This window comes from Hemiscyllium ocellatum, chromosome 3, assembly GCF_020745735.1.
Source record: "Hemiscyllium ocellatum isolate sHemOce1 chromosome 3, sHemOce1.pat.X.cur, whole genome shotgun sequence".
In the NCBI taxonomy this organism is placed as follows: domain Eukaryota; kingdom Metazoa; phylum Chordata; class Chondrichthyes; order Orectolobiformes; family Hemiscylliidae; genus Hemiscyllium; species Hemiscyllium ocellatum.
In genome coordinates this window covers 113,386,527-113,404,721 of record NC_083403.1, presented here as the reverse complement: position 1 = coordinate 113,404,721, position 18,195 = coordinate 113,386,527, and the positions used below count along the sequence as shown (strand labels likewise).

The window sequence follows — 18,195 nt, the reverse complement described above, 5'->3', positions numbered from 1 at the left end:
TCCCACCTCCTCCCATTTATGTGTCCACCCACTTGGCGCTCAGCCCCATTCCTGATGAAGGGATTTTGCCCGAAACATCGATTCTCTGCTTTTTTGGATGCTGCCTTACCTGCTGTGCTTTTCCAGCACCACACTCTCAACTCTAATCTTCAGCATCTGCAGTCCTCACTTTTCATAAAGCTGTGTAGGTTAGGTGGATTGGCCATGCCAAATTTTCCACAGTGTCCAGGGATGTGTAAGTTAGGTGGATTAGCCATGGGAAATAGAGGGATAGGGTAAGAGGAGAGTCTAGATGGGAGCTATTGGGATAGTTGGGGTGGACATGATTGTCCAAATGGCCTGCTTCCACACTATAGGGATTCGGTGATTCAATGATTGCTTTTACCAAGCATTGCTCCAGTATTGAATCATTTGAAGTATAAATCTAGAATTGTATGATTTACAATGTATCATGCAAGGTTTCCTCTTTCAAAACTGTAAAGAATCTAGTTTTCTTTGCTGCCAATTATAAAGAGATTTCATGTTGGGTTTTGCATGGGCTTGTGTTGGATTTTCTTCATTTTTGGTTTAATAGATGTTGACATGCTCCTCATTTTTTCATTTGATTGTTTACAAAGTGGGATGTGAGTTAAATTTGAGGTGGGATATAGCAGTATTAGATAAGACCCTGGATTGAGGTGAAGCTTTTTACAACAACACCTGCTGACATTTCTGTTGTGCCTTCAATACAAGAAATTTTCCCAAGGCAGTTCACAGTAACACTGTAAAACAAAGTATAACACTGAGCCATATAAAGAGATATTAGCCCCTAAGACTTGGTCAAAGACATGAGTTCACTGTAGTAACACTCACAACTAATCTTGGAGGAACTGGTGGGTGAATTTCATAGCACAGAATCAGATAAGTTAATTGTTGTTTCAAGACTGTCCAAGAGAAAGACTGCAGTAGTGTGTGTAGTGGATTCTTTCTTGATTATATATTTTTGGAGATAAGTCTCTTGATTAAACTTAAAATATTAATCATAGCTATCAATTTAACCTGGAGCAGTGTTTGTAGAGGAATAAGACAAATGTTATTTTCTGGGTCTGTAGATTGTGAAGGAGAAAAAATGGCCTTTGCAGTGATATGTACTTCTTGTCAGATGTGGGAGTTTAAAGAGAGTTTAAGGGTTACTGCGGATTATATCTGCCATAAATGCTGTTGGATGCGAATCTTATCAGATCAAGTGGATCGGTTGGAGAAACAGATAGAAATGATGAGGAATTTGCAAGAGCAACAGTATGTGATGGATGGCAGTTTTAGGAAGGGGGGAAGTCTCAGATACAGTCACATAGATGGGTTAACTCCAGGAAGGGTAAGAGAGGTAGGCTCCTTGTGCAGGAATCCTTTGTGGATATACCCATTTCAAACAGATATGCTGTTTTGGAAAATATAGGGGGTGATGGATTCTCAGGGGAACTTAGCACGAACAGCCAAGTTTCTGGTATTGAGACTGGCTCTAATGCAATGAGGTGTACGTCGGCTTCCAAGAGATCAATTGTGTTATGGGATTCTGTAGGCAGAGGTACAAACAGACGTTTCTGTGGCCAGCAGAGAAAAAGCAGAATGGTGTGTTGTTTCCCTGGTGCCAGGATCAAGGATGTCTCAGAGAGGGTGCACGATGTTCTCATGGGGGAGGGGGCCAGCAGGAGGTCATTGTCCACATTGGAACCAACAACATTGGAAGGGAAAAGGTTGAGACTCTGAAGGGAGATTACAGAGAGTTAGGTAGAAATTTAAAAAGGAGGTCCTCAAGGGTAGTAATATCTGGATTACACCCAGTGCTACGAGCTTGTGAGGGCAGGAATAGGAGGATAGAGCAGATGAATGCATGGCTGAGGAGCTGGTGTATGGGAGAAGGATTCACATTTTTGGATCATTGGAATCTCTTTTGGGGTAGAAGTGACCTGTACAAGAAGGACGGATTGCACCTAAATTGGAAGGGGACTAATATACTGGCAGGGAAATTTGCGAGAACTGCTTGGGAGGATTTGAACTAGTAAGGTAGGGGGGTGGGACCCAGGGAGATAGTGAGGAAAGAGATCAATCTGAGACTAGTACAGCTGAGAGCAGAAGTGAGTCAAACAGTCCAGGTAGGCAGGGACAAGGTAGGACTAATAAATTAAACTGCATTTATTTCAATGCAAGGGGCCTAACAGGGAAGGCAGATGAACTCAGGGCATGGTTAGGAACATGGGACTGGGATATCATGGCAATTACGGAAACATGGCTCAGGGATGAGCAGGACTAGCAGCTTAATGTTCCAGGATACAAATGCTACAGGAAGGATAGAAAGGGAGGCAAGAGAGGAGGTGGAGTGGCATTTTTGATAAGGGATAGCAGTACTGAGGGAGGATATTCCCAGAAATACATCCAGGGAAGTTATTTGGATGGAACTTAGAAATAAGAAAGGGATGATCACCTTATTGGGATTGTATTATAGACCACCCCCCCCCAACAGTCAGAGGGAAATTGAGAAACAAACTTGTAAGGAGATCTCAGCTATCTGTAAGAATAATAGGGTAGTTATGGTCGGGGATTTTAACTTACCAAACATCGACTGGGACTGCCATAGTGTTAGAGGTTTAGATGGAGAGGAATTTCTTAAGTGTGTACAAGACAATTTTCTGATTCAGTATGTGGATGTAACCACTAGAGAAGGTGCAAAACCTGACCTACTCTTGGGAAATAAGGCAGGGCAGGTGACTGAGGTGTCAGTGGGGGAGCACTTTGGGGCCAGCGACCATAATTCTATTCGTTTTAAAATAGTGATGGAAAAGGATAAACTAGATCTAAAAGTTGAAGTTCTAAATTGGAGAAAGGCCAATTTTGACGGTATTAGGCAAGAACTTTCGAAAGTTGATTGGAGACAGATGTTTGCAGGTAAAGGGACGGCTGAAAAATGTGAAGCCTTCAGAAATGAGATAACAAGAATCCAGAGAAAGTATATTCCTGTCAGGGTGAAAGGGAAGGCTGGTAGGTATAGGGAATGCTGGATGACTGAAGAAATTGAGGGTTTGGTTAAGAAAAAGAAGGAAGCATATGTCAGGTACAGACAGGATAGATGGAGTGAATCCATAGAAGAGTATAAAGAAAGTAAGTGTATACACAAGAGGGAAGTCAGGAGGGCAAAACAGGGACATGAGATAGCTTTGGCAAATAGAATTAAGGAGAATCCAAAGGGTTTTTACAAATATATTAAGGACAAAAGGGTAACGAGGGAGAGAATAGGGCACCTCAAAGATCAGCAAGGTGGCCTTTGTGTGGAGCCACAGAAAGTGGGGGAGATACTAAATGAATATTTTGCATCAGTATTTACTGTGGAAAAGGATGTGAGAGATATAGACTGTAGGGAAATAGATGGTGACATCTTGCAAAATGTCCAGATTACAGTGGAGGAAGTGCTGGGTGTCTTGAAATGGTTAAAAGTGGATAAATCCGCAGGATCTGATCAGGTATACCCGAGAACTCTGTGGGAAGCGAGAGGAGTGATAGCTGGGCCTCTTGCTGAGATATTTGCATCATCGATAGTCACAGGTGGGGTGCCGGAGACTGAAGGTTGGCAAACGTGTTGCCACTGTTTAAAAAAGGTAAAGACAAGCCAGGGAACTATAGACCAGTGAGCCTGACCTCGGTGGTGGGCAAGTTGTTGGAGGGAATCCTGAGGGACAGGATGTACATGTATTTGGAAAGGCAAGGATTGATTCGGAATAGTCAACATGGCTTTGTGCATGGGAAATCATGTCTCACAAACTTGATTGAGTTTTTTGAAGAAGTAACAAAGAGGATTGATGAGGGCAGAGCAGTAGATGTGATCTATATGGACTTCAGTAAGGCGTTCGACAAGATTCCCCATGGGAGACTGATTAGCAAGGTTAGATCTCATGGAGTACGGGGAGAACGAGCCATTTGGATACAGAACTGGCTCAAAGGTAGAAGACAGAGTGGTGTTGGAGGGTTGTTTTTCAGACTGGAGACCTGTGACCAGTGGAGTGCCACAAGGATCAGTACTGGGCCCTCTACTTTTTGTCATTTACATAACTGCGAGCATAAGAGGTATAGTTAGTAAGTTTGCAGATGACACCAAAATTGGAGGTGTAGTGGATAGCGAAGAGGATTATCTCAGATTACAACAGGATCTGGACCAGATGGGCCGATGGACTGAGAAGTGGCAGATGGAGTTTAATTCAGATAAATGCGAGGTGCTGCAGTTTGGGAAAGCAAATCTTAGCAGGACTTATATACTTAATGGTAATGTCCTAGGGAGTGTTGCTAAACAAAGAGACCTTGGAGTGCAGATTCATAGCTCCTTGAAAGTGGAGTCGCAGGTAGATAGGATAGTGAAGAAGGCATTTGGTATGCTTTCCTTTATTTGTCAGAGTATTGAGTACAGGAGTTGGGAGGTCATGTTGCAGCTGTACAGGACATTGGTTAGGCCACTGTTGGAATATTGCGTGCAATTCTGGTCTCCTTCCTATCAGAAAGCTGTTGTGAAACCTGAAAGGGTTCAGAAAAGATTTACAAGGATGTTGCCAGAGTTGGAGGATCTGAGATACAGCGAGAGGCTGAACAGGCTGGGGCTGTTTTCCCTGGAGTGTCGGAGGTTGATGGGAGACCTTATAGAGGTTTACAAAATTATGAGGGGCTTGGGTAGGATAAATAGACAAAGTCCTTTCCCTGGGATCCAGGAGTCCAGAATTAGAGGGCATAGGTTTAGGGTTAGAGGGGAAAGATATAAAAGAGACCTAAAGGGCAACTTTTTCACACAGAGGGTGATACGTGTATAGAATGAGCTGCCAGAGGATGTGGTGGAGGCTGGTACAATTGCAACATTTAAGAGGCATTTGGATGGGTATATGAATAGGAAGGGTTTGGAGGGATATGGGCCGGGTGCTGGCAGGTGGGACTAGATTGGGTTAGGATATCTGGTCGGTATGGATGGGTTGGACCGAAGGGTCTGTTTCCATGCTGTACATCTCTATGACTCTAAGAAGTGAGGTTGGGAGCCAGCGTGGTGCAGAGGAGCTCAGGGATGACACTGGAATGGATTTTGTTTTGAGTTAAGACAATGGCAGCAGAACTTTGGTTACCCTTATCTTCAGAGAATATAGAATGGGTGAGAGCTGCAGCAAGGAGTGCATTGAAGAAGTCAAGGTATGAGATAACAAAGGCACAAATGAGGGTTTAAGCAGCAGAGGAACTCAGACAAGGCAGTGTTACGGAGGTTGGTGAGAAGCAGTCTTCAAGATGCCATGAATATGTCATGGAAAGCTCAAGCCAGTGTCATGTGACACCTACATAGCAAACAGATCGGGTTGGTCTCAGACTTTTGCAGAAACAGGGACAGAATCAGTAGCTATGCTGCAGTCACGTAGTACAATCGGAAGTTGTCTGTTTTACAAGTAATACTGAATTCATCAGTATTGTGTCCAAAGGGACTTTGGTCTACAGAATCTGTGTGACACTCATGCTATCCTTAGTTATTGATTTATCCTGGGAGGATGAGTTCAGTGAAATTGCCCAGGACATAGAACCATACAATCTTGGAGAACAATATGCCATTTGACCCATCAAGTGTATTCTGCTCTTTGGGAAAAAAAGATTTGTCTCACTCCCCAGCTCTTTCCCAATAGCCTTGCAGCTTTGTCCCTTTGATCCAACCTGATTGCAAGTTCTAACCGAATCATTTTCCACCTCCAGTTCATGGACTATACTAAAATTTGCTTCAATTATTTTGAATAATTTCACCCAATCCTGCCTCTGCATCTTTAAATAATTGTCTGCATCAAGAACCCAGTCAAGTGTGTGTGCAAACTACACCTCCCATGGATATCATCATGGGTTGTAGCTTATTATAAGAAAAGTGAGCTTTTCCTGAAATTCCTGAATCAGGAAGCATTGATTGAACTGTAGTAAACCATACTGATCAGAAAAGCTTGGATGTTATGATGTGGATCCATATTTAGTCTTCACATTAGCCAGTTTTGCAAAAGAGTGAGATAACTGAGTATGTGGTGAGCTGACATTAACCACTCTTCCTGGATAGATGTACTCAAGAACATATTACATTTATCCAACAGCTAGAAGGTAAATCCTTTTCATTCAGATCACAAAGTGGGTGGAGTGGGGGAGTGGGCATGGATCAGTAGCAAGGGCAAGGCGTTGACTTTCATCAGTCACCTCTTTTCCCTATTCCATGTCCCTGATTAGCCCCAGATTATGGCAAGTGACGGCACTCATTCTGCAATCTGGCAGGCAAGTCATCCCTGTTTCCCATTAATCTCACCTGCAGGAAGGCCAGGTTATGATGCCAGTGGCAATTCTAAAGCACATAATTAGTGGTGAGTCAAGAAGATGCCCATTGGCCTTCTCACCCAGCACTGAATTGCTGAGGTGTTGGTAACAAGATAAGAATCACCAACCTGTCCAAAGGCTTACCCTTGCCTCTCCAAACAAGGTAAAATTATCAACCATTTAGAGTTGGAGACTAGGTACGAGCCTCCATGTTCCATTCCTGACTCCCGATTTTAAAAATTCAATCCATTTGGTGTAAAATGGAAAATATAAGCAGACCAAATGAGAACCCTTTTGTGAATGTGAGCAAAACCGAAAGGGGATGATTTGAAACCAAATCTGACAGACTGTCAGGTGTGTTCAGCATACTTTTATTGAACGTATATTTGTGGATTAAAACTATTTAACTTGTTCTTATTTAAGGTTTGTGTGCAGTATATTTTTCGATGTAGATTATGATTTAACTACAGTCTCAGTTTTCATGCAAGAAATTGTGGCTGTGTAATTGTCAGTTGTCAGCTGAGTGTAAAAACATTTTCTTAAAGAGGTTCCAAATCAAGCTTTATTAATAGTTCCTACGCATTTCACATAGAATGACCCAGAAGTTCTGATTATCACTGAAACAGCTTTGACTGACAATATTTCACTTTGAAATAACCCATTGAGCTGCTGCTGATTTGTCTGCTATGGTGTTGAGGCTGGCCTTTCACAACTACACTCACTGGAGTGAGATAACCAGGCAAAACCCATTCAGCTCCAGTGGGGCATTATTGGCCAAGGTACAGCCCTTTCCCACCATTTTTGCTGTCATATTTCAGGAGTTAAAAGTCCCGAATACACTGTAGCAGTGACAGAGGAAAGATAAACATGTAAGATAAATGCAAGGCTGCTTTGGAAGATGGGTATGGCAGCATGCCAAGTGGGTGACAGTGTTAAGGTGCCAGTGGGTAGAGAGCTTGGTGAGAGAGAGAGTGAGTTAAGGTGTCTGGTGAGTGAGAAAGTTAAAGTCTTAGTGGGAAAGGAGCCTGGTGGGTGAGGGAGTTAAGGTGCTAATGGTATGGAGCCTCGTGTGATTAGATTATTTACAGTGTGGAAACAGGCCCTTCGGCCCAACAAGTCCACACTGACCCGCCGAAGCAAAACCCACCCATACCCTTACATTTGCCCCTTGCCTAACACTACATGCAATTTAGCATGGCCAATTCACCTGACCTGCACATTTTTGGACTGTGGGAGGAAACCGGAGCACCCGGAGGAAACCCACACAGACATGGGGAGAACGTGCAAACTCCACACAGTCAGTTGCCTGAGGTGGGAATTGAACCTGGGTCTCTGGCACTGTGAGGCAGCAGTGCTAACCACTGTGCCACCGTGCCATCCATGGGAGAGAGTTAAGGTATCAGTGGGTAGGGAGCCTTGGGAGTGAGGTGTAAGGTCCCAGTGTATAAGAAGCCATGACATTACAATCAGAAGAGGTAGGTATCAGCTTCTACAGGATCAGATGGGACCAGGTGGGGCTGGTTGGGTCCAGCAGATTCAGATTGGAGGGGAGGGTGCTGGTGGTGGTGATGGATTCATTTCATCAGGTGTGGTTCACAGGGGTTTGGAAGAATTCCGGAGTTAGTAAATGTAGTTTTTTTGGTGGGAATGATGTTAGTGGTGTGATCATCAGTTTAACTTTTATGCAAGTATTAGACTGGGTTTTTAATTTTCTAACATTTCCTACGTAACTAAAAGCTTTTATGAACTGGAACCCTTTAAATTCTCCAACTTTACAAAATCCAGGCCAACATCTTCATTCTTTCACAGTGTTCAACATTTGTTTAACATCATCACGTGTTGCAGTTTTCACAGAGTTTATAACGCTTTATCATGAGTTATCCTTTTTCACATTGGCCCATCTGTCTTCATTTCACTGAGATTTATAATTCTTCATAACAAAACATAGCACAGTAATTATCTAAAAGGATTAAAGTGTTCCAAGGAACTTACACTAGTGGAAAAGAGACTTTGTAGGTGCTTTTACATTGATATGGTGTGCTGCTGCCTCATCTTCAACCCATGATAGAGCTATTACTCAACCAATAATATTATTACAGGATAGTTGTCAGTTCATTCAGGAGAGGGCTGAGAAAACCTATATCAGTATTAGCCAGAGTCCATGATAAATGCAGCTGATACCTCTGTCATACATGATGTCTCATTCAGTGTGACTGGTTACAGCTCTTCCATGATGAGGATAGTTCTTCACATTGGCCCCTAACTTTACTAGCTCAGAGCATTCTCATGACGCATATGAGTAAGCGAAGAAAATAAGGCAAAAATCAGTCATTTTTCAAGATACAAAGCTTAGCATCAAAACAGCCAAAAGTTTTTGGAATAACAACTCATTTGAAAGAAAAGAAACTCAGTGCATGTTACAAAGTCCAAAGTCTTCCAGGACAATCTGATGAGTGGAATTTAAGTACATAGCAACAAAAAAAAACGCTTACGGATAGGTTTCTTCCAGACCAAAAGCACGAGGGATTCTCTTTTTGTTATTCTGTTGAGCAGATTGTTTCTGATCAGGTGGTTCCTGATACGTTTGCTTGTTGGAATCTATCACAGTCAGGAATTCAAGAAACAACATCAAATGATTCTGTCGTCTATCGGTTTTCATCATAATGTTGAACATAATACATAGCTGGCAGGAGGATTGTAGTGTTGGCAGGGGAAAATACAAGGTATGGCCTTCTGCCAGTGGAATAGACCCACAATTCACTCTTAAATTAACTTCCTCGCGGGAATTGAGCAGATTTTCTGGCCACATCAAACCCACCCTGATTATTGAGTTGCTGAACAACTGGGGTTGTTTTATAATGGATGCAGGAGAGTAACAGGGGACTGACAAAAGTAGCACAGCTAATGAAGTAGCTGAAGAAACTCAATGTCATAAAGCCACTAAACAATAATGATAATAATGAGGAATAGGTAAATCAACTTAGAATTGGTGTTATACTCTCAATAAGAAGGGTACCCTGTACAATAGGTCATCCGGCATCCCGAAAAGCAAGTCAGATTAAGATTCATGTTTCTGTTGGCTGAAGGCTTTGCTTTTTTTTGAGTCATTTTCTCACTTAAAATGGTCAGCAATTGTGAAGTCTGTCTTCATGTTTATGCTTGTTGCATGACAAGTGTTGAAATTCTACAATGAAACCATTGTTTGTGCTTGCAGCTCCCTACTGCAGCTTGAACAGTGTCCCTTTGAATGGCGGAATACTGAATAAGACAGTCGGCGCTTTAAACAGTGTGTTGCAGTTTTACTGCAAAACGGGGTATCGACTGGTGGGCCGGAATAATGCCACGTGTCGGCTGTCCCCAAATGGCATGTATGAGTGGGATGCTGCAGTCCCACGTTGTCAAGGTAAGAATATTAGTTGTCAAGATCATTACGCTAATGGTTCAGTTCTCTCTGCATGGAAGTGGAATTTCCCTCTTTAGATTTTTGTCTTACTAAAGAGGTATACATGAATTACCCCCCCCCCCCCCCATCTGTGTATATTTGACTCTCACTGTGCAGTACTGTGACCTTTTCAGAAAGAGCTTGACAGAAAGAGAATAAGGGACAAAACACATGGGATACAACGATGCATGTGCCCTCTGGCTTTCATTTGTTCACAGCAATATTTTTTGAGCAGGTTAGTTACTTGTAGGTGAACATCACTGCACTGAATTTCTGCACAGCAGTCAGTGCTCAGATCTTTAAGATCACCATGAGGTCAAAGGTCACTGCCTTTGATCCACTGTCTTTGTTGGTTCCTTGGCACCTGTTAGCACAACTTGAATGTGCTACTCAAGGAGGCATCAGACTTCCTTCATGATGAATACCATAAAACCAGAAGATGTCGGAGCAAAAGTATGCCATACAGCCCACCCAGTCTGCTCTGCCTTTCAATGAGATCATGGGCTGATCTGATTATCCTGAATTCTACTTTCAAGTTTGTTCCTCATAATCCTGACTCACTGATTAAAAATATGTCTCACCATCCTGTAACTGGCAGAAATCTAATCATAATCTGAAGCACGCAACGTGAGGTAATCTCCATACATTTATTAAAGTCATGAGGTGTGACAACAAAGAGATTTATTGTGACAGTGAGCAAGATTCTTATACCTCCTATCTTCTGTGAGAAAATTTGTGTCATTTTATCCCATTTAAGTGATTACAACATTTACTTAGTCTTGCACTGTGCACTAGTACTTTAAATAGCAGCAATGTCTATTCTTGGTAAATGCTCATTTTGAAATGAGTTAAGCAAACAAACCTTTCAGTGTTGTGTTCCTATATTGCCATCTGGTGGCCGTCAGAATTACAGATGCACAAATAAATTATTCCTTGTTCGTGAACAGACCGGCAGAATATGAGCATTCATTGTCCTGTCGGCTAGAGCTGAATTATTGTAAGCCTTAAGCAACACTTTCTTTATTTTCTATTTTTAGGTACCCATCTACCCACCATTTTGTAGTTCATAATGTCATCTGAAGAGCTCTTTTGAGGACTAATCGGGGAGGCTATGTGGGAATCCTTCTTTTCAACCTTCTTATGCCTTCCTTAGTAAATCTGATTTAAGAAATTTAACTGAATCAGCCACTTATGACCTTGTATGCAAGAGTAGGTCAGAGGCTACAAATCTTGCAGCAAGTAACTCACTTCCTGCTTGTCCACCATCTGCAAAATACAAGTCAGGAGTGTGATGGAATACTCCCCATTTATCTGGAAGCAGCTCCAACGACACTCAAGACGTTTGTCACCTTCCAGGGCAAAGCAAACCTACATGCTTTGAAAATTAGCTCCATTCACTGCAGCACCCAGTATCGACAATGTGTACCATCTACAAGATGCACTGCAGCTATTCGCTACTGCTCCTCTGGCAGCATCTTTCAAACCTGCACCCTCTACCACCAAGAAGGGCAAGTAGCATGGTAACACCACCATCTGCAAGGTTATTTCTAAGCCAGTCATAATCCTGGCTTGTAAATATAGCGACAATCCTTCACTTTCACTTGTTCAAAATCCTGGAACTCCTTCCATATCAGCACCGGTTAGTTCCTACATCCTGACGACTGTATCAGTTCATGAAGACAATCCATCACAACCTCCAGGGCATTAGGGATGGGCAGTAAATGCTGGCCTGCCTAGTGATGCCCACATCCCAAGTAAAAAGTAAATGGTGAGCAACTGTACAGAGAACTCGGGGTGCCATCTTACCCACGTTTGCAATGTGTTGATGTACAAGCACACTGCATATTAACCTGCTGATGTTCATTTTCTATTTTGAGTTGAACATAGCTTTCTGATTTCTGAGGTACAGTACTATTTTTGTCTCCTTCCCCATTTTTGAGTACCTCACATCTCTGGACAGACAGTCCATCCACTGCCAGTGGAACATCTCCAGAGCTATTCCTCTCAGTTATCCTTTTCCTTTTCCTTCATGTAAAGTATATGGCTTCAGCTAAAAGCAGGAAGCCAAAACATCAACTTCAGAGTGAGCTCAGCGCTCATGTCCTCCTGTTCCAGGTCTCTTCCTTTGGCTGAAAAAAAATAAGTTACCTGCATTTGCTGTTCAATTTTGTTACTGTTACTTTCAAAACATTATCTCTTGTCCTGACTTTTGTTTGCTGCACCCAAACATATTTGAAGTGTTTATCTGAAATGCTGATATCAGTTCATTCTTTATCTTTTCACCTTTGGCTGACTACCATTCTCTCATCATACGGTTGTAGTTGCCACCTTTCTTTGCATTTTAAGTACTCTCTATCACTCATTCTTCAGAAATCTGGAATAATAATGGAGAAGGCCCCAACAATAGCAATGCCAGATGGGATATTGTTATCAGTATAGTATTCCCGATACTAATAACATTCACCAAAGCAGAGCAGGTATGGGATAAGAATCTATTAACTGAGCTAAAAAGCTTGGTGGGAGGTTATTGATGGTGAGGGCAGAAATTTGAAGAGGCTGTGTTGATTTCAGGAGGAGTCTGCTGCAGACACGTTGAAGGGAGGTGGGTTAGAACAGGGAGCCAGTTACGGCTGCTTAGGAGAATCACTGCAGCTTCCATAACTTGCTCAGTGGGACAAAGGGACATTCAGTACTTGTTGAAGGGTTGCACCTTGTCCTTTGAAGAGCTGGCAGGGAGAGTGGTAACTCAGTGGATAGGTCTTCATTGTGTTATGGACGAGGCCAGATCACTCAAAACATTCTTAAGCAGGCAGCCCTAGACCATAACCTTGCAATTTATTTCGGTAAGTGTACATTGAAAGTATCAGGAGTAACATAGCTAGGTTGACTACTAGATTTTAAAACAGACAAACATTTATCTACAAAATTACACAATGAAACACAAAGAGCAGAATGAAGAATCCCTACAGAACTCAACCTATCTAGCCAAATTTAATTGTGCTGTTCTGAATATAAACCACAGTACCAATAAGCAAATTCCCTTCAAAAAACAGTATAAATGGAACACATGCTTACAGGTTAAAGTTGAAGGGTAGAAAGAGAGAAAGAGAGAGAGTTTCCACACAGCTCCCTGTTGAACTTCCCAGTTCGAGACTGAACTAAAACTGCTCAGCTTAGCTCAGCTAAAGAGCTGACCACTCCCCTTTCATTATACGGGTCACTTCTGAACCATGACCACTTTTACATATAAACAAAAGGCCTCTCAAATCCTTTTCATCTCTGTACCAAACCGGCCCGGTTCATTGCCCCTCTGAAAAAATCAAGGACGGAGTCTCCTTGAGAGAAGAAACAGATTTTTGACAAAAAAGGGGCTAGATTTGTGACAATTGGGATTCGTCATCCTACCCAGGCCCATTTGGGTCAGAACAGTTGGACCAAAGCGCCAAATATGCCCCTCCCCCACCACAAAATGAAGGTTGCCCTGGAAACTGGAGCATGACAGCCAGGTTTGGACATCAGTGGCACTGAGATGTAACTCCCTTCACAGGGAGAGAGGAATCCTGAGCATCAGGAGGATGCTGAAAAGAAAAGGGGGAGCAGAAAGCTAAGAGGAACCAAGCCCTCACCATGATCTACCACAGACAACAGAGGAAACTAAAGGTTAATTTGGCAGGACACTGCAACTCTCTGAGCAGATTCTTACAATATGGACCCCCATATAGGAACATAGGAAATAGAAGTAGACCATTCCCTGCTTTGAGCCTGTTCTGTCAGTGCCTCAAGCTTGGTTGATCTTCTACCTCAACACTATTTTCCCACTCTATTCCCAAATACCCTGATGGTTTTAAATTCTGGAAAACTGTCTACTTCTGCCTTACCTAATGACTGATTCTCCATCAGCATCATCAATGAGGACAGGCTCACTATGCCTTGTCACTGTGGCCTTGAACATCACTTTGGAGAGTCAGTTGTGGCCCTCTAGCGACTCACAGCAAAGCCTGGAAGAACAATATCTCATCTTCAAATTGGGCACTTTGCAACCTTCTGGGCTCAATATTGAGTTCAACACCTTCAGATTGTGAACTCATTCCTTCCTTTTCTTTTAGCTTTGCTTGTTACATTCTCTGTCACCATGTCCTCTCCCCTCCCCCTTCTCCAGTGGGACTGTCTGTTCCTTCCACTCTGGTAGTTGAGTGCACCATTGTTCTGCCATTCTCACATTCTGATCACTTAATCTGAACTGCCAACATCCTTTCCAACCCAGCACCCCAAACCATGCATTCCCCCGTTCCCCACTCACCCTCACTATTGCATAAATGCAGGTTTGTGAGGTAGTGGCATCTCAGACAGTTCGTAGGCGGTAAGGTGGATTCCATGTACCTTGTCTTCATTTTACTGCAGTGACAACACCATTTATACCACACTGATCAACATAACTGGAAGACAAGATGCTGACACATCCTACATTACATTTCCCCTGTGTTTTTGTCAGGAAGATGCAGTTCCTTTGCACAGTGCGTAAATATACGAATGTCAAGCTGTGAACAAATATATCTTTAATTACAAAGGTATGTTTCCAAAAACAGAAACTTCTCATTGTGATTTTGCACTGCTGTCGATGAAATACTCAAGTCAGACCTCAAAAAAAAGAGCAATTATCTTTTGAATTCTTCCAAAGCTGTTCTTCTGCAGGTTTTTAACAGAAATAAAATTGGCTGTGCAAGTGTGAACTGCAGCTTGCCTTGACTGGGAGAATGATGGTTTTAAGATATCAAAGCTGTTTTGGGACATGATTGAGCAAAGAATCAGCTGTATTCATTTTGAACTTACATAAATTCATTGAAGATGCAAGGTGAATTTTAACCTGCAGGGCAGATTTTCTTTTCTGTACAGTAGCATGTCAAGTAAAGCATTTCTTAAAAAATTTCAAATATATTTTATTCATAAAAGATATATTTATATATACATGTGTATTATATGTATGTACATATATGTGTTTGTGAGTGTGTGTGTGTATATATATATATATATATATATAGATATAGATAGATAGATAGATAGTCACAAACACAATTCAGTTCTGTACAGTAGCATATTAAGGAAGTGAACAAACATTGGAGTTTGACTCGATCCAAACAAACTGAAGGCAGCGCTTACTTGTACAAGACTATATTTACATGCATTTGAGGCATCGAGGTGGCTCTGATAATTGAATGGATCCAATTTAACTTCAGCAGAAAGACTTCAGGCAGTGGGCTTTGCCCACTGTGCCTTGGCAGCAGCTGCCTCAAGCTTTAGTGTGTCCCTCAGCTTGTAGTCCAGGATCTTGGAAGGTGCCAGCCTGCAACACCCAGACAAGGTCACCTCCTTGTTCTGGAAGACCAACAAGTTTCAGTCAGACCAAAGAGCATCTTTCTACGAGTTGATAGTACCCCAGGTGCAGTTGATGTTTACCCTTGTCCAGATGACAGGTTAATACATTAGTATCTGCCTGTGTGTCAGCCAGCTGCCACGATCCGATCAACTTTCCACATTTAACTTGTGTGTATTTAGTACTGTGTGGGAGATCCCCATGGGGCAGCCTGGAGTGACATTTATGAGCAGAAATGATCTGCGGTTTTAACCCTGGTTTCTGTATTTAAGTCTGAGTGCACTGCCTCGGTGGGACTCAGCTGGTTGCACAAGGTGAAAGGTCAAGGCTGAATAATCGGGAGCAGCAAAAAAGGCCTTTAAATACCGAAACATGACATCTGCTTTCATGCCCACGTTTTGCTGACTGGTTTCCTTTCGAGACTCCACTGTCCCTGCCTTTGGACATCATTGCCAACATTTTGAAGATTGTTTCTGCCTCGTTCAACTTTTAAAAAATTTTTTGCTTTTGATCCGCCCTCCACCCAACTGTTATGGACCAGACCAAACCCCCTCAAAATATTTAGAAGATAGTCTAGACCCTAAAGTTTTCTTATTTTAAAAGTAAATGTAACTCAATACATATAGATGCAATTTGATTGATCAAACTGCTGGATTTAAAGCAAAGCGCACTTTATTCACCCGCTATCATTAAGATACAACAGAAGAATGAAGGAATTTGAATTTAACAGAATAGTAGATACAGTAATTGTACAGTAATCAACTTTTCTAATGTAGTAATATCGCATAAAAACACCATCGTCAAAACGTAAATTCAGAAGCCAGTTTGTCTCAAATGCAACTCCAGTCATGGGAAGAGAACCCCCAGCTTTTGGCTGTAACCAAAAGAGGGGAAAAAAGCAGCTTCCACCTCTTCAAGACCCCAACAGCAACAGCTAAAAACTAAAACAAAAAAATCCTCATTCCGTGGGAGCTTGACCCCACCCATTCAGGCTGCTTCTTTTATTCCAACTTTTTTAAAAACACAAGACAACATCCATTGTTTACTCGGGTAGCTCTGATAGACTGCTCATCAACCTTTGCCTCAAACATCTCTTCAAAATAACAACCAGGACAAAAATACACCTCTTAAAGCCATAGTATCATGCCACAACCTCCTGGTTAATTAGGCCTGATACCAGGACTATCCTATGAAGAGAAATTGGTTTAACTGGACCTGAACACACTTGCCTTTGGAAGGATTATAATATAAAATGTACAAAACTCTTACAGGGCTGGACAGATGAGGTGCAGGGAGGCTATTTCCTCTGGTCAGCAAATCCAGAGTCTCAGGATACAGGGTAGTCAATTTAGGCCTGAGATAAGGAAATGTTTCTCTCAGAGGGTGGTCATCCTCTGGAATGCACTATTTTTCTTTCTCTCATGATCCACTCCCTTCTTTTCCCGCTGTTTCTTTCTTTGTGTCTAATTTAACACTCATTCACCCTCTTTCCTTCTCTGTCTTTGGCTCTGTTTCTTCCTCTAACCAGCTGTTTGATTGGTCAAGGAGGTAGAACATTGGACACAATGTTCATGTGTTTCCACACATGACATCTGTGCGACTGCCTCATGATCAATTCACATCACCAACAGAGTGGCCATAGAATGTGACTTTCAAGGTGAGGAACTCAGTTCATTTCACATGAGTCACTGTGAGATGCACCATTCTGACAATTTTTGATCCTTAGTTTGCTCTAACAGCATCAATTTCTGTTATTGCCAAAAGAAAAAGAAAGATCTGCATTTTTATATCAGGTCGAGATGCCTCAAAACTCTTTCCAATGAAGTACTTTTAAAATGTTAGTAATGTCATAATGTAAGGTACACAACAGTCAATTTGTGTTCAGCAAACTCCTACGAATACCAATATGATAATGACCAATGCAGTTATTTTTGCAGTATTGTTTGAGGTTAATATGATTGTGGTTAACATTGATGAGAATTTTGAGGATAGCTTTCCTCTTATTCAAAATAATGTCTTGGCATGTTGTAGCTTTCACCTGAAAGAACAGAAGTGTCACAGTTTAAAGTCTTACCCCCAAAAATTGTGTATTGTTGCTGAATCTTCTGTCTCCAAGGGATTTGGCAATTTCAGTGTCCCTTGGGAAGCCTACCATACTCCACTCTTCGCAAACTGCATCTGTTTGAAAAACAAAATTGTTTGTTTAATATGAGCACTATCAATGAGGCAAGCGTTTATGGTCCATCCCGAATAGAAGTTGATGGTGAGCTGCACTTTTGAACCACTGTATCCATGTTGGTAGGGGGGCTGGGGGGGGGTGGGGTGGGGGGGGGTGTGTTTGATGGGGGTAGCTGCATCTACAGTGCAGTTTTTTTTGTTAAAGGCGCTCTGTCAGTGTTGTCATCATGTGTTTAATATAAGTCACCTATCAATCCAACTGTCAAAACACATTGTGGAGTTCCCCAATTTCCAAACCTCTCTGCTCATGACAAAACTTCCCAAAGCAATGTACAAAAACATTCATGATATGTACAACTTCCATTAGCCCTACACCTGACTTGTCCCTCTTCAAAATGCTTCAACACCCCTGAAATGTGTCTATGATAGTTTGCTGGATTAAGGAAGTGATGTCATTGGTGATACAATTCCACAGACTGACCTTATCCATCTGTTTGCACAGTTGGACTTTCCTGAAAGCGGTTACCATTTAAAGGGTTCGTAAGCCTTTGGATCCCAATTTCATGATGGCCTCACTGCTAACGTGAATGTAACCTTTGCGTACCAAGCGGCTATCATCCTATGAGTCTTCAGAAACTTGCAGACTACTATTTTGTCTGACATTTCAATGTTCTTGGTAATTGATGACCAAGTATTTGTGAATTCATATAAAGTTCCCTTATCCTGCTTTTTTTTCAAGAAGATACTAAGTTAATGAAAATAAATTGATTAACATGTTCGATAAAATAACAGGGACGCTCATATGAATATTTTATTGCATTTATTACTGAAGCTGCACAACAAGATTTTGACTGTAATGTAAGTAACACTA

The 18,195-nt window shown here is 41.9% G+C and overlaps 1 protein-coding gene across 1 annotated transcript in view; it reads left to right on the top strand.

The window, feature by feature from the left end:
• The window catches only part of LOC132835936 (CUB and sushi domain-containing protein 1-like), a 2,426,762-nt gene that overhangs the window by 2,223,669 nt on the left and 184,898 nt on the right, over window positions 1-18,195 (top strand). Inside the window, exon 50 of the mRNA XM_060855058.1 lies at window positions 9,548-9,736. Within this exon, the coding sequence (XP_060711041.1) occupies window positions 9,548-9,736 (189 nt within the window). The remainder of the gene's footprint in view (window positions 1-9,547; window positions 9,737-18,195) is intronic.